The sequence below is a fragment of the Ptychodera flava genome, chromosome 19, assembly GCF_041260155.1.
Source record: "Ptychodera flava strain L36383 chromosome 19, AS_Pfla_20210202, whole genome shotgun sequence".
NCBI lineage: Eukaryota > Metazoa > Hemichordata > Enteropneusta > Ptychoderidae > Ptychodera > Ptychodera flava.
Genome location: NC_091946.1, coordinates 22,250,641 through 22,268,150, shown reverse-complemented (window position 1 = coordinate 22,268,150; position 17,510 = coordinate 22,250,641). Strand labels below are relative to the sequence as shown.

The following is a 17,510-nucleotide window of genomic DNA, read 5'->3' as shown; positions in this document are numbered from 1 at the left end:
TTTTGTCAGAATTTAACAACTACTTCCCAGGTGTAGTTTCTTTTCAATATAACATTTTTATGCGTAATTTTTTGACGTTTTCGGCCGGTTTAGGACCTAATTTAGATAATACAACTGCTTGGACGTTTAAAATATTCGATATATTTGTAGAGATGCGATTATGTTAGTGTCTTGCAATATGCTTAATCGTACATTACAATTTCCGTATCAGTGGATATCTAGGTGGCGATGTTACAACGTTGTCCTTGGTCGCCGTCTCGCCTTGTCCTTCTAAACGGCACTAAATTTGCCACAAAAAGGTCGGTCTGTTTTAGCTATCGTCGGTGGAAAATTGTATTCTTCCGGGGGGGGGGGGGGGTGAGTATTGACAACAGCAGATCTTGGAATTAGGAATGTTGAGACTGCTTTATATTCTCAATCGCCATCTGAAGCCAGGTCCACTGATATAAACTGTAAGGACCATACATGAAAGCCCGAAGCTGGCACTACCCTTGTAACATCTCTGGAAGCATGACCAATGATATCAGATTGTACAAATTCAAAATTGTCTTGCTTAATATGTCAATATTATACACGTAACACCATTGGAACTAATTTAGGATAATTGGATGATGAATTAATAGGTGCAGCCAACGGAGCTATTCATTGAAAAAACTATTCCGGGAGCAATTTTTGAGGGCAGGGGAAATTTTAATTTTGCTCGGGTAGGGGACATATTTTTAGGTGGCAGGGGAGCAAGCTTTAGTTTTCTTTGTCGGGCAGGGCAGATATTGGTTATATCGGTTGATTGTCCCGGGGACGGGGCTTGGCGAAAAATGAGGACAATGGGGAAGCTACTTTTAAAACGGGGACAAGGAAAGTTGAGCCATGGTGTTTCCGGTAGAAGATCACTGAAGTATGTGTCTGCATGGGAATGTTAATTTTAAGGGAAATTTTTTCACAGGGCACAGGAAAATCGACAGGTTTTTCATCTTAGGCTAGGGTAGCTTCATGTCTGCAGGAGAAATGGAATGACAAATATTGAGGGGGATTTTTTCCAGGGCAGGGGAAATCGGCAAGTCTTTTTCGCCTCAGGGCGGGGGAGCTTCAAAAATTGGCAGTGGGGAGGGGAAACAGGCAAAAATAAGTAGGGAGTGGGTAAAAATAAATTTTGAGTGCGGGAGGGGGGGTCAAAAAATTTTCAGTGGGAGGGCAATTTATGAACAGCTAATTTATTACCCTCATGACTTAAAATTAATCAGTTCACACTACTTGTCATGCACAATATATCTTGTCGTAGTAAAGACCCCTTTAAAAGTGCATTGTTCGTTCTTGGCTGCACCTGAATTAATGTCAGTTCAATCTGCAAATGTAAGCTCATCTGCTCTTCTTTTTAAGTTAAATACTTGTGTTTTTGAGTAATTTGAAACATTGCATCATTCAGCTACAGGGTTGAATTATGAGAACTTGTGAAAAATATGAATATAAAATTATTCCATGTTAGTGCTAATCGTGTCACGTTTATGAATGTTATATATATATATATATATATATATATATATATATATATATATATAGTATTCAGATGTCCTTGTGCGAAATTACAGTGCTCGATGTTAAAAAGCAGAGCTTAATAGTTAAATAATAACACAAATTACTTCAAGTACAAAGTCATAATCATGCATGAAACTTTAGTATCAGATGTTATTACTCTGTACTTGAAGTAACATGTGATATATATATATATATATATATATATATATATATATATATATATATATATATATATGTATATAGATATATATGTGTGTGTGTATTTAATATTTTACTGTCCATTATCAATATTGAAAATCGAATACTGTAGGAAAGTCTGACTTTTACGATAAAATTGTCCAGCAATTCTTGAACATGTATAAATGATAACAATTGCCACAATGCATTCGGCTCTCCAAGCATGACGTGATACAGTTATTGAATAAACAAGTAAACAACCATCAAAGCGTCGTGCAGCACGTCTGCTTCTCTCCATGGTAGTGTAATTTCGGACGATTATCTGAACGACCACCTATCTCAAAGTACCCGGATGGATGCATGACGTCACATACCCTTTGAGAAGGACTTTCTTCCTTTACTGTAATACATCTGTTCATGATCACTGCGTAGGGGGTCGTAATTATTCGCGCCGGGTTGCTATTCGCCATTCAACAGATATGAAAGCAGGGATATTCTAGTTTAGAATACACACTTTCGCCATAGCTGTCTTGGGTAAAAATGAAAGGAAGTGTTTAAAAAATATGCCTTGTGTACAGACAAGTTTGAATCATGCTTTCAGATAAATATATGACGTCATTCAGCTGCCAGGATGTCTATAGTTGCAAGTCTAACATATCACCGTGGTTCGGTGAACTCTCCCCTGTAACCAGTTCCGTTACTGTTTCATCGTTTTCCAGTTCCTCCAGGATGTTTCCCAGGGGTAGCAGGCTGGGTCTCCTCATAGTTGACTCCCGCCTTGTGAACTCGCGGTGCATGCTGGCTTCTTCCTCCGGTGAGAGTATATCCGATTCGTCTGAGGATTCGGCTGAATCTTCGGTTGCTTGAACTGTCGAAAGAAAAAGTCACACAATCAGACAGCTAGTCGATTTGGATGGTGAAACCACGGTCCCTCCACAAAAGTGGTGAAACACAACAGAAAACACACAGAACGTAAGGAGCAATTAAACGTAGAAACAAACAAACATCAAAAGAACAAACAAACAAACAAACAAACAAACAAACAAACTGAAAAAATATCAATTATCTGCATAATAAATATTGCAGATGCTCAGCGTTTAAAGGGAGGGGTCGTCGCCACTCTACCAATAAGTTGCCAGGGACCCCTACGACCGATGTAAACACTGTATCTAGGGTACGTTGGCGATTGATGAAAGTTAAAACATGTTGCTTTAAAATGAATATCGTAAAATTTAAATGCTGCAGCTATGTTGACGCGATGCATCTAGATATCACGCATTGAATTCATTGTTTTTTTAGAAGAAAGTCGCACACGCGCAGTGCCGACGACCCCCTCCCTTTAACGTAGAATGCGCCTCGGGGGACAGACGGTTGGACTTTCAAACTTTTACAATACTTGTTTGGTCTACCACTTATATATTGTACGAGCTCATTTTGAAGCTCATGGAGTAACGGAAGTTTCACAAGCTTATTTTTGTCAAAATTGGAAATTGATTTTTGGCGTTAGTGTTAAAACAAGGATGGCGGCCATTTTGAATTTCAAGTATCGGTAAATATTGCCGGGGTAATTTGTTTAGATTCTGTAGCACCAAATTTCGCCAGCTAGTCCCTGAGTTTTTTTCTTTGCTTCGAAAAGGATTAATCATTAAAATTTCGTTGAGTAAAGTTTCAAATGGAGCAAAGTTTCAGTTATCCAATTTCGAGGCGAATACTACCTGAATGCTTTTTATAATATTCATACTGGCGCTTTTTCATATCTTAAAAAAGGCCATCCGGTGTTTATATGCCTGTACCACAGTCCCTCCATCACTTGAGGAGTGACTGAGCATGTATAAAAACGTGTAAGGATGTTGAGATGATTACTTGTTTGGTGTTTTTAGATTAATTATCCAGCTCAGCTGGACTAAACTGCTACGTTACCCTGCCGATGGTTTGCAACGCACACCGCCGCTCCGCTTGCTGCTACCACAGAGTATCATAGACAGAGTGGCAACACCTATTGTTTAAGGCGTGAAGCGGTTACATAAGCAATCCGTGTTTGCCTCGCCTCGCGAAGCTCTTGGCTCTCTTTTCCGAAGAGTGCCGACCATGCACCCTTCGGTAATTTTCGGATTTTCACAATTGTTAAGCGAAAGTATGTTCGACAAAGTTTGTGTTGTTGTTGTCGTGTGGTGCTGATCGGAATTGATGTGCTGGCAAAAACGGGAGTGTTTTGAGCTTCAGGAAAGAGGGTTTTACCGTTTTAAAAATTCCTCTCATATTTTTATGAATATATAATGAGTGTGTTTGAACAAAATTTGAAAGTCTTTTATCGATGCTGTCTGGTTTTACTCAATGGTTTACGGTCAGTCATACCGTCTTTTACACGTGCGTCAAGAAAGGACATGTTTATGAAACTGCTGGCGTGTTATGTTTTGATGGCGTGAAGCAGTGTTTCTGGCCTGAGAGCTCACAAAGTAACTATGGTTGCTACGCGACTGGCAGTACGATGCCATCTCGTCGTATGTTTCGCATAATCTCGTGTAATTATCAACCACAAACAAAGCCTCCAAAAAGTTTAACACCTTTGAAGCTCATTTAATATGAAAAGCCAATAGTCTACCCAGACGAGCATGGAACAAAAGGCATGCAAGTGTTGCCACTCTGTCTATGATACTCTGTGCTGCTACCGATAGCTTTGAACACACGCAGAAAACATAAATTACACAGAGGCGAGAGATGTTTAATCATACTGCGTCTGGAACGAGTTGCCTGTCGAATACAATATCGTGTGGACATGCCGCTCACTTTAGTTTTAGCGGGCTAGGTTACCAGCTGACCAAGTGAAGGTACACATGTTGCGATTGTTTATGTATTTTCTCATTGTAACGAGTCACTGAAGGAATCCGGTGAGTGACAAGGTGACCTTGTATACTCCGTGTCGTACTGTTGATTACTTTATCGATTGCGGAAACTGTACTGGTCCACTGGATGCAATTATGAACGTATAAAATACAGGACTTGTGCTGAGACAACCCTTGCGAAACGAATATTACTGTAATTATATTACTCTGCGAGCAAGACTTTGTCAAGGTTTATGTCATACAGGTCAAGCGATCATCATAATTCGTCGCTACTGAATTCAAGACTATAAAATACCAAACAATTAAGCTTACTCAATGTGTGTGAGCGTCCCTGAAGCTTTAGTTTAAAAATTCAACAGACAGTCAGAATACTTTTAATTTCCTTCTTCATAGAGCATTTACCTAAAGCTGCCCTCACGTTGATCGATTATCTCTTTGTTTACAATTTTCGTAACGCTGGAGAGAATATTAAAACTTTAAGAACTCCCTTTAAGGTAGTACGACCCTCAAAGTGAAAGGCTTAAACATTTGTTCAAACTTTTCTTACAGCGAATTATGGTGTCCAATCCATGCCAAAATTACTACTTTGATTTTACAACTTGACATGCAACTCCGTTTTCTATTCACTACTCAACATGCTATTCCACTACTCCGTATCCTATTCCACACTGGTATGCTATTCCATTTTCTATTTCACAATTCAACATGCTCTTTCGAATTTCATTTCACAACACAACATGCCATTGCAAATCCTATTTCACTACTCAACATGCTATTCCACTACTCCGTATCCTATTCCACAACTGTGTATGCTATTCCATTTCTATTTCACAATTCAACATGCTCTTTCGAATTTCATTTCACAACACAACATGCCATTGCAAATCCTATTTCACTACTCAACATGCTATTCCACTACTCCGTATCCTATTCCACAACTGTGTATGCTATTCCATTTTCTATTTCACAATTCAACATGCTCTTTGGACACCATAAGGAATCTTAATTCTGTAAGGAATCTTTCAACCATACTCCTTCAAAATCAAGAGTAAAAATTAGGGCCAAAAGATTTACCGATATTTAAAATTCAAAATGGCCGCCATCCTTGTGTTAATGCTGTGGAGAAAAATAAAGTTTTCGAATTTCGAAAAACTAAGCAGTTGAAAAGTTTTCTTAAAACAAGAGCTTTAAAATGAACCCCCACAAGTGATATATCAGAAAAGAATTGTAAAAGTTTGAGAGTACGAATATCTGTTCTCGAAGCGTGTTATACCACCGTCCGAGGGACGGTGGTTATACATTCATGTAATCTTTGACGCATTATCTAGCATCTTCGTTATATTTGTTAGTACATTTTCTTGCTCTACTCCAAAAAGCACGTGAGAATGCCTGCATGTGTCCATTGTCCGATTTTTTTGAAACTGAATTCCAGTCGCGACCAGAATGCAATTATCGACAACAGCACTGCATTTTGCACAAGATGAATTGTGTTGGCATGGTAACTCTGACAAGAAATCATGAAAGTATCATCAAAACGACTGTGCCAGAAAAAGCTGCGATTGGACGAAATCTGTCTGATTTGTACATTGATTGACGTCACCTTGGTAACGGAGCGAATCATTAACACCGTATTAACTAAATCAACCGCCACTCTATCATTGCGAATCCAGTCTATGGCTGATACAAGTCGAGGTATCATAAATGCAGATCAAAATTGGATGGTGAATGACCGAGCGACAAGTTTGTATGGACAAAATTAATGAACCTTGCTGAAGGTGAGAACAGTAATCCACCATTCACGGTTTGTCCTTCACTGTACACAAAAATGGCACCTGGAAAGGTCACGAGGTCAACATCACTCAGTTTACGCGGTAAATTCCGTGTGTTCCACGAAGAAATAATCCATGAGATCGCATACGTTTTTGATTTCAGGGACAATTTCCATGCGCATTGTCTTTCACGAGGATACGCAGGTGATATTCATTTCAATAAGAATGGAAACGTGTTTGTTGCAATCTTTTTCAGGTAGTGCGCACCTGGAAAATGACGGTATTAGAATTTTTGCTCATACTCTGCATGATCAGGATTACAGAGAACTTGCACATGACGAAAATAGTCTACATTTTCGAATGCACGACAACTATCACAGCGCCCTCCACAGAAAGTAATGAACTCATATATTTTTAAAAATTTCACCGACGGCGGATCTCCAAAGAAGAGGTGGTTGTCATGACAACTTGATAAAATTCGGGTATTGATGTACAGCAGCTAAAAGAACGTCACATACTGCTATAGACCTCACGCGTGGAGTGTGACACAAAATGTACTTTCTTAGAAATCGAAGGACAATTCTAAAGCAATCTTGCAGGCGTATCAGTAAACATGTTCTCAACGCTAAAAGTTCCATTAATGAAATCCCATCGATATCTCTCTTTCTCAAAAGCAGCTGCTGATCGGCAGAGCGAAGAGGCCTGCAGGCAATGAATGGGACCGCTTCGATCGGCACGCAGAAGCTCGTCGCAAAGAGGAATAACAATAACGAAGTGGTTATCAAGTAACACCAAGAAATTTCTTTAAAGTTTCTTATTCACGGTGTTGTTCACAGTTTGCACCGATGGAGAGTACAAAAATAGACAAGAACATATACATATACACTTACAAGCACACACGGGTGTATTCGTACATACTTTAGGGCTTATACAATGTGTATACAATGTATGTATGTATGTATGTATGTATGTATGTATGTATGTATGTATGTATGTATGTATGTATGTATGTATGTATGTATGTGTATGTATGTATGTATGTATGTATGTATGTATGTATGTATGTATGTATGTATGTATGTATGTATGTATGTATCAAATAGTAAGGATTGTAAAGGAAAAGTACTCCACCATATCAAATAAAAAAAAGAAGGTCGCGGGGAACGTCTATGCAGATCTCTTGGTCGTCGGGGAATCTTACTCGCTTGGCTTAACTCGAGGTACACGGGAACTTAAGCTGGGAAATACTGGGGAAACTTATGTACTCACACGGAGACGAAGATATACGGTGGTTGGCAATTTTACTGCTAAGGAAGAGACACCAGGATGCCCCTAACTAAACTAAATAATAAACTAAGTCAAGGACTAAAACTACTCTAACTACGGGGTTATACCCAGATCTACACGCAAGCGTAGTGCCTCCCGGAATTTCTTTTCAGTCCTTTTTTCCACTATTTTATACACTTTTTATTTGAATAATTTAGCTGGTAGTTGAGAAATGTCTTGAATTCCGATCATAGGCTACTGGGTGCGTGAACGTGTGATAGCCGGCTATCAAATCTTCATACTGGTATCTTTGTGCCGCATATGTGTCAACAGGTTTTTTGTTCTATTATTTTGGAGGTAAAGGAGGGGAATGAGAGGAATTTTTCTCCCGTTCAAGGTTGCGGGCATTGTAAATGAGGGAAATATGAGAATGGATCGTGGTCACGTGACCTGACACGAAGGCATAGCCAGAGCACTTGGTGTCCTGAAATCTTGTTATTTTTTTCGCATGAACGATTCGGGTTTTGCCTGTCAATGTTTCCGCAAGATATATAAGACCTATCTGAATCATAGGAATTGGAATTGTGGCTTGGAGAGTTGCCATTGGCGTGTTTCTTCACCCTAAAAGTTGGCGAGCAGTTTCAACTGAACGGTACACGCCGCATACCGAGTGGTCCGAGGCAAACGAATTCCTGTACAGGTGTGTATGTTGCTGCATTGTCATTACTTATGTAATGCTGGCTACAAATGGCCTAATTTTCTCCGTGGACATTTTACATGCATGGACGGAAGAAAATGGTAAATTTGACATGAACATTGCTCAAGATTCTTTGGGCACCATTTTCAAAAATTGCGCGTTGGAGGCGTGTGATTTCATCGGAGACGACAACATGCTCAACCGACAACCAACGTGCACAAATATTGTGGGCATGTTTGAAGTGACGGCAAACCCTCATGTTTCCCGTCTGCTTCAAGTGAGTGGAGATATTGAGTTAAATCCAGGCCCAAGAAGGCAGACAACTCTCACAAGTTCGGGAAATATTAGACGGCCGATAGTTGGCAGCGAACCGTCAAGCCCTACCCACGTTGCACAGGACGTAGACGTGGAAGGCAGCCATATGCTAAATATACTGGTTGACATTCAAAATATTTTAAGCCAGAAGTACAAATTTGTGTTATCAAATTTTCGCTGTTCTTGCCATAAACTTAATGTCGAGATCGGGCGTCATTTAAAGCTTCCATATCAGGAAAGAATGTGTGTTTATTGTAAAAATGCAAAAGATATAAGAGTTATTGAGACAGAGTTTCATTTTGTATTTATTTGTCCATTGTATGCAGACATTAGAGATGAATATATACCAATGTCACTGAGAATAAATCCATCACAGGACAAGCTGATTAGAATTTTATCTTCCCCAAATCCACAAGTTATTTGTCAATTTTCTAAGTATTTGTGGAATGCCTTTAAACGTCGTGATGAAATAGTTTCAGATTTGACAATTTAGCAGATATCTGTTATGACTCATTGAATATACTGAATTGTTGTTGTATCTTTATTTGTCTACTGGATTATAACCATTCTTCCTTTTCCTCTCTCTGTCTGATTTTGTATATTTATACATTTTTTTTTGTGTCCGGCTAGAAATTCACTGACCATCGATCATATTTAATGTATTTTGTAAATATTCTGTACGATGGGCCGAGGCCCTGTATTGAAATAAACTGAACTGAACTGAACTGAACTGAACTGAAATATGAGAATGGCTTCATACCAGCACAAGGAAATGATAGAGATATGACATATGTATGTATACAAATACTGTGCCAGATTTGTTTATGCATTTGCTGAATGGGTGAATATTGATTTAATTTCACTTTTTTTGCTGAAATGAACACTCAAATGCCCCATTAAACCAGGGAAAAATCAAACGCTACTCCAGTCCCGACTAGCAAAACGTTTTCACAGTGTTCCTTCGATGGCGGTTCATTCATTTCGAAAGACCAACCCTGGTTCCTTCAGTTGTTGAGACCTGATGACGTTGGCCGTGAATTTGCCGTCCGGGTGATCAGAATGAAGTGCATAACCAGACGAGCACCAGGGATATTTTTGGGTAAGATAGGTTACAATAATCTGTTATGATAGAGGTCGCTGTGACTCGTAAATGACATCCACTGAGAGCCTAAGCTTCCTACCCGTTAAAGTAACAAGATAAGATAATATTTGAAAGTATTCTATTTTTAAGGTTTCTTGATTAAGAAATAATTGAGAGGCTACTTCGAACCCTTTGACATACAAGAGCATTGTATTAACGGTTAATTTGACCATTTCATTTGAGATTGTCAACGCAGATTAATTCAATTCGAAAGAAAGTAACCGAGAAGGGAAAAATCAATTCATGTCAACAGTCCATGAATCTGTAGATACAGGCGATCATATGTGGGCATGTCACGTAACCCAGTGAGCACCCAAACCATTGCAAATTATCTGAATGTACTGAGATATCTCTCTTCAGGCGACTTTCCAAAGATCATGATTAAACTGCATGTGAAACTCGATTAAATTTTCAGAGTCTACAACCGTATGTCAACAAACGACCATTTCCCGCTCTGCACGAGATTTTATGAAATCTCACAAATACGTCACAGTGGTGCACGTGTCTAGCATGGGCAACGTCTCGTGCGCCATATGCAGTGCTGAGGTACAGAAATTGTCGGCGTTATTTCGCATGAGAATTGACAACCGTCTTACAGGTTAAAGTTTAAAGTCTCATGAGATCTCGTGACAAACGGGAAAGAGTTCATCCTTTGCATAGTCCGCAAAATCTATATTCATGTCTCTGCGTTTATCTTCCTTGTACATTGTGAGCAGGAAGATTAGATATTTGGAAAAGCGTATTAGTGACGATTTGGATCATAGACCCAAGAGGCTCGCTCAAGAATTTGTATTTGAATACAGATCCGGGAGCAGCCATTCGAATAATTTCGCTGAATGCATGAAGTTTATGCTTTAATGTCCTCTGTATCGACAGACAGCGAGCCACACTAACATGAAATTGAAGCCGCAAATATAAGACGACGATTAAAACATTAATTTTTGCACTATTTAAGAAAACGTAAACTATAAATTCCCGCCGAGACGAAGATAAATCTTTGTTGATGGATTGGACGAGTTTCATCGACGTCACTGAACCCGAAGCGGCGTAGGTTGATATCGCAGACATCTTTCTGGACCCCGAAGTCCATTACCGCTGATACAAAGTTTACCGTTCGCTAAATTGCTAGGGAAGCCTGCTTGGAAAATTACAGGCATAAAGACTCACTGGGGATCAACATTTACGGCGCTTTCAATGGAGTGGCTTTTGGAAAACGTCGCTGTCATTACATGTGTGTAAAGCGTACATTAGAGACGACCTCGCCAGTATAATGACAGAGCTAAATAGAAAGACAGAGGTATTCCGTCGCGACCACTCTCTTTCAGTCATCATCGTCATCATCTTCATCATCTTCATCATCTTCATCATCATCATCATCATCATCATCATCATCATCATCATCATCGTGTTCCAAGATAGCGGAGACTATATCTGTGCCGTGCTCTATTTGTCAAAACAGCGACACAATGAAACATCTTTATTGGCCATATATCAAATTTTACTTCAACAAACCATTGGCACGTAAATCCAGACAATTTCTGTCACAACCGAATGAGTGTTTCCCGGATAATCGGACGATCAAGCTTTAAAGAGTCTCTGCATGTCTGTGAGACAGTAAATTAATTTTTTTCTGTCTTAATGAATGCGTCCGGACATTCCATAGGCAGAGTGATTGTAATTTGATAAAGACATGTCGGTTTCCCTATATGCCCATTAATTTTTAGAGTTCATTGCGGAAGGTATTGAAATTTACATGAACCCTCCAGGGAACTTCATTATATGCTTTGCAATATTGACAGGTCACATTAATATTTATAGAAAATTAAATACAATCACACGAGACATAATATAATATGTACTGATTATCGATGAATTCAGCATCAGTCACGATAAACCTTCCAAGGACACACTATACATACATACACACATACATACATACATACATACATACATACATACATACATACATACATACATACATACATACATACATACATACATACATACATAATACATACATACATACATAGATACATACATAGATACATACATACATACATAGATACATAGATACATAGATACATACATAGATACATACATAGATACATACATACATACCATACATACATACATACATACATACACTACAACACACACATATGTATATATATGTGGATATATATGTATATATGTATATATATAATTATATATATAATGTATATATATGTGTTATATATATATATATATATATATATATATATATATATATATATATATATATATATATATATATATATTATAATACACCCTTATATACTCACATCACTGAATCTTACAGGTGTCTTCTCAAGGAAGCAAGAAGCTCAGTGCATAGGAGAAAAGCTAATTAAATTGTTCACGACAGTGTTTCTTCATACTGTGAAATGCATCACGGGTTCGATGTTTGGACTGGCGTATTTATCAGCAGCAAGCGTACAACTTTCAGACTGTATTCAATTCGCTGTCAGATTTTGATAAACTTAAACCGCACAAAGCAGTCATCAATTCTCAATGTATCTTTTTGCAGCGTATGAAATCGCACATTCGAAGATATCTTTCATGGTCTGTAATCTACAACGGCGCAGTAAAGCAGTAGCGGCCTATAAGTGGAAATGCGGTCGCCTTCATCTGTCATGAAGAATTTCTACAGCAGTGAAAAAGTTCAACCTGTTTCTACAGTGAAATATACTGCTAATTTGCCTGGTAAGAATGCACAGCGTTGAAATTCCTTGTTATCGTTGAATTTGTTGACGGTTTCATTTGTTTAATACGGGAGGGGGTTAAATTGAGGACAAGGATATTCAAATGTAATTTGTCAGATAATGTGGATAGTAAACTCATCAATTTTCCGGGAAATAAATCTTTCAGTCTTTATCTGAGGAATGCGAAGTCGATCGAAGGTCAATATTGGAATATGCCATCATTCCAGAGACGAATAGCTGTTACATACGGGAAAGCTATTAGTTGTCAAATGACGATGATGCTTGAAGAGTCATTGACACACCGTCCTTGCAGTATAGCAATCATAATATCGGTCTTCGAAAGTCGACGGCTCGACGTTAAAACTTTGCAAGAATGTTACCGTGTGGTGAGGCAATTCTTACCGCCGCCTTCTTGAAAATGAGACTTGTTTACTTGAGCGAGTAGGTTGTTATCCGTGATGTGCGAGACTTTACGAGACTTTAGTAGCTATGATGACTGCATGGCATTTTCGTTCAACACAGGACACTCAGTTTTCGTTTCCGCTTTATTATGCAGATTTTATTTTTCTCTGCAACTATTAAGAAAATTAACTAGCCCCTGTCTTCTAACTGATTCCCGTTGTGGTGTTAGTCCGCTCGAATACGAGGAACGAACACGAAGATTTACGTTCTACAACTATTTTAGTCTTATGTTTGTTGACAAGCTGCAAAACAGCGTGTGTATGGTCGCAGAGAAAATGTGATGTTGAGCAAGGCAACGCTTTCAATTGAATAAAACATGCAATCGGTGACAGTCTTACATATTGGCACTTCTCCTAGGTTTATCTGACGTAAAATAATTTCCATTATTTAAATGACCGGTAGGCTGTAACATTTGGTGATCCTCCTGGTTACTTCTGCTTTGTAGGTCAATTGCAAGCTTTGTTCTACTCCCCAAAACATATCGAAACACTCACTATTTCAATCGTCAATGCGGCGCATGTATGTGATAAATGATATATTACACTTGAATTCTAATCCTGACCAGAATTCACTCGTCAGCAATAGGTCAATGACAATGCAGTTCACACATGTACGGGCTGAGTTGACAAACTGAACACTGTGTATGACATCATACTTTGGGGAGTAGAGCAATGCACTGCGGTTCCATTAAAAACCGAATTTATGGGGGAAAAACATCAAAAGTTACAGTTATTGGCCCTTGAAATATCTTTCATAAATATCTCGTTTCTACTGATCATGAGATACGCCAACTGTGTTAGTCTGAGAAAGTACTCGGTATGAAAATAGACTTCCGCATGATATGCGTCCTGGATTCGATTTTTACTGAAGTGTATAGATAAGCTAGGACTGATAAGGCAGCTGAAAGAAACATCTTTATGATTTTCTTCTTTTCAATTTTAATAACAGCTGGAAGGTTGATAGGAGACGATAAACTTGGAATGGGAAGCAGCTTGGCTGCACAGTGCATTGCTATCATTTTCCTGGAGGTCAGGATATCAATGGTTCGAACCTCTAGATATATAAAGCTCTGAAACTTTAATATCAAAAGTACGGATAAGCATGGGGGTCGACGTCCTTTGCTGTTCTGACAGTGGAGAGTGTGCCTGAGAGAGTGTTAACGATATGGACACTGTATCGCCGTGTTGGTCAATGGTGTGCGGAGTGGTACACTGTGTATTATGCACAATGTACCACTTTACACAAAATGTACCACTCGCACAACCTTTCTACTGTCCACAGAAGCTATGTTTCACATGCTTGGTATGCCGCTGTGTGCTGAAGTGGATTCACGGATGACGAAAGACAAGAGAACCACAGACACTCATGAATGCTAGGCGTACAGCAATTTTCAGGGCAGCGTTGATATGTCCTTCATTGTTTGAAGTGTACTACCTCTGATTGCGTAGATGGGTGAATGTTGTTTACAAGTCACCTGTTAATGGCAGATTCCCGCCTGGGGGCGATATATCTGTGACAATCGATTCGGGATCGATTCAAGCATATCGACACACTCCATCTGATCAATCCGTCAATACTCTATAACCTTTCCAAAATAAACAGTTCCACTAGTAGATTTTTATTCATTTATTTATCAACCCCTTCCACCTATCCATCCATCCACCCATCCATTCTTCCATTTACATATTCATACATTGATATATAAATGTATAAATGAATAGATCGATGCATAGATAAATGAACTGAGACAGATATATATATATATATATTATATATAATATTATATATATATATATATAATATATATATACATACATACGTATATGCATACATACATAACATACATACATACATACATACATACATACATACATACATACATACATACATACATACATACATACATACATACATACATACATACACACACGTACACATGCATACACATACAGGCATGCACACAAACCGCTTCTTTTCACTTGCAACATTCCACTTTTATAGCGGGCATGATAATATTTCATAGTAGGGAAACGACGGATGTATTTTTAGCATTACGAGCTAAGACTCAATGTTTTTGAAATATTATAGCTTTCTATCATAGCTATGTCTAGTATTTAGGATAAATAATCATGTACAAAGTCCATTTGACGTGAACCATAATTGCCACTTTATACTGACGATCTTTCTTTCCACATAAGTACAGATGGTTCATCGGTACACTTATAGCCTACATAAATTTCTTGTTTGACAGACTCGCCAGTTAACCATTAGCCTGCACATTCTGAGAACAAGTACTACGGCATTAGTTGGACCCCAAAGGGAACACATAATTGGCAGTCGGCAAGAAAGACGTCAAAGAAACAAGAGAAATTACGCAACTATTTGTATTAAAATATTCTTACTTTTCCATGACACATGTCATTCTTGTATAGCATTTTGGCGCGTTCTTGCAGCTCGAGAAGGGCAAAAACTATCGATACACTGCGTTCAGTGGGTTTACTTGGTAAAATAATGAAAATGAACCCGGTGCTCCTTGCCCGCGGTTGAACGATTGATCCTTGCAATTTCATTCGTCAAATTATACATAGACTTGCTGTATGAATTCGTGTGATAAATGTCTTACCACAGGCGGAATATTTTGCAGAAAATAGGTCGCTAGTTTTGATAGAACGAAAGGAACTCAATCATGTATAAAAATTACTCGGTGCAATCTCCTAGTCGCTGTCGGTCGTTCAGCTACGATGGAAAGATTCACTTGGACTGATTTAATCAGAGTCACGAATACAAGCTTTTATTTTATTCCGTCGTTGTGAGACGAAGTCAATCGGTGCCGAAAATCCGTAGACACGTGCTTTTTAATTTCACTTCCCCCGGAAAGAATTAGTATTTTAAAGATAAGAGAGTGTTTATAAGACCGGATCACGTGGCGTCGCTTTTCAGGAACACGTTAGCATTTGGCTCAAGAGTCTACGGCTGTAGACAGAGTCGGACGCGCAGACAGTTGAGGGCTGAGTGCCAGGTTTCAAAAATACAGAGAAAGAAAACCTTAAGCCCAATGACGTCATACAAATAAAACATAGGGCCAAAGTCCCTGAAGCTACTATAGACATGGATACAAAATTAAGTATTTCCTGACTGTATGAAATTATCTCACTAAGGTCATCCTAGGGACATGTAAACCAAATATTAAAGCTGTCTGACCAGCGGTTTTGAAAAAACAAGCGACTCAACAGTTGACAGAGCTCTGCAGTGTTATGTAGAGAATAACCTTTTGTGACACATGTATTGATAAAGAAGGTGGATATCTTTGATAGCTCATTTCAGGATGGCCTGACCAAAAATGGAAAAAAATTCCGTAAAAATACAGATTTGCATATTTCATCAGACTATATTAGTCTATAATAGCAAATAAACGAGAGTTAATTACATTCTAATTAAAGTAACAAGACTTGCTTAAATCAAGATTTACGTCATAAAAAACAGCATATCTGTCAGGTTATAAAGAATCTTGAGCTGGTTATCTTTTAATATATTATTTTCATCCTATTAACCAAGCACATTTTAACTTTCAAATTAACATTGTAAGTAAGTTCTGTCGAATAAGTTGAGACTGTACGTACTCAGAGAAAGCACACTGAAGAGACAAATGTTTGAAACTTAAGAAGTTCAAGGTCATCAAAAGCATTATAAGGAATCATGTTACACTTTCATTGCACTGTTTACACAGATTGCAAAATTGCTATAAATAGCACATGAGGAATCTTACAGCCCAGCTTTACCATAAAAACCCTATCACTTTGACCACTCTTTTAATTGACCACTCTATTTTTTTCCTCAAAAAGTAATCTTATTTTATCCTTACCAAGTCAACCATAAATGGAAATTAGAACTTTCTCTATCTCTATTTATTTGACCACCCTATCATGACAAACTATTATGAGCAATTTCTTTTAGATAACATAAATGGTGGTTAAGAACATATCAAAGTTGGGATTCAGGAAAGTTGCCTTTCCATGTTTTAATCCTCCAAGATGGTAAGCATTTCACTATGAACTGTCAAAAAAGTTGAACTTTCTGATAATTCCACACTAAATTATTTTGGCTTTGATGATTTCCTAATTAATTCAATTATTTAAAATCACATTAATTATTTTTTTCTGGGTGAATTGATAGGGTTTATACAGTGCAAGAATTACATACAATGTAAGTCAAATTTTGACCAAAAATGACAAACAAATTCCTTAAAAATACACATTTGCATATTTCATCACAATTTGAACAAATCTAAGTTGGGTTATCCCTAGGGACCTGTATACCAAATAACAAAGCTGTCTGACCAGCGGTTATGAAGAAGAAGATTTTTTACCAAAACACCTTTTTTGGCATTAATTTGCCTATTTTCAACAATATCAAAAATTAAAAAAAACAGTTTCTCAAAATCATATTTTTCATCTACACAACAAATATCAAATCAGTAAGTACTGCGGTTCTCAAGATATTTGAGTGGACGGACGCCTCACAAACGGACATACATACATACATACATACATACATACATACATACAT

General features: G+C 38.0%; 1 protein-coding gene across 1 annotated transcript in view; it reads right to left on the bottom strand.

Moving 5' to 3' along the window:
- Positions 1-380: 380 nt before the first annotated feature.
- LOC139118920 (low density lipoprotein receptor adapter protein 1-A-like) overlaps positions 381-17,510 on the bottom strand; it is a 58,254-nt gene continuing 41,124 nt past the window's right edge. Inside the window, exon 2 of the mRNA XM_070682488.1 lies at positions 381-2,578. Coding sequence (XP_070538589.1) covers positions 2,346-2,578 — 233 coding nt within the window. The 3' untranslated portion in view covers positions 381-2,345. The remainder of the gene's footprint in view (positions 2,579-17,510) is intronic.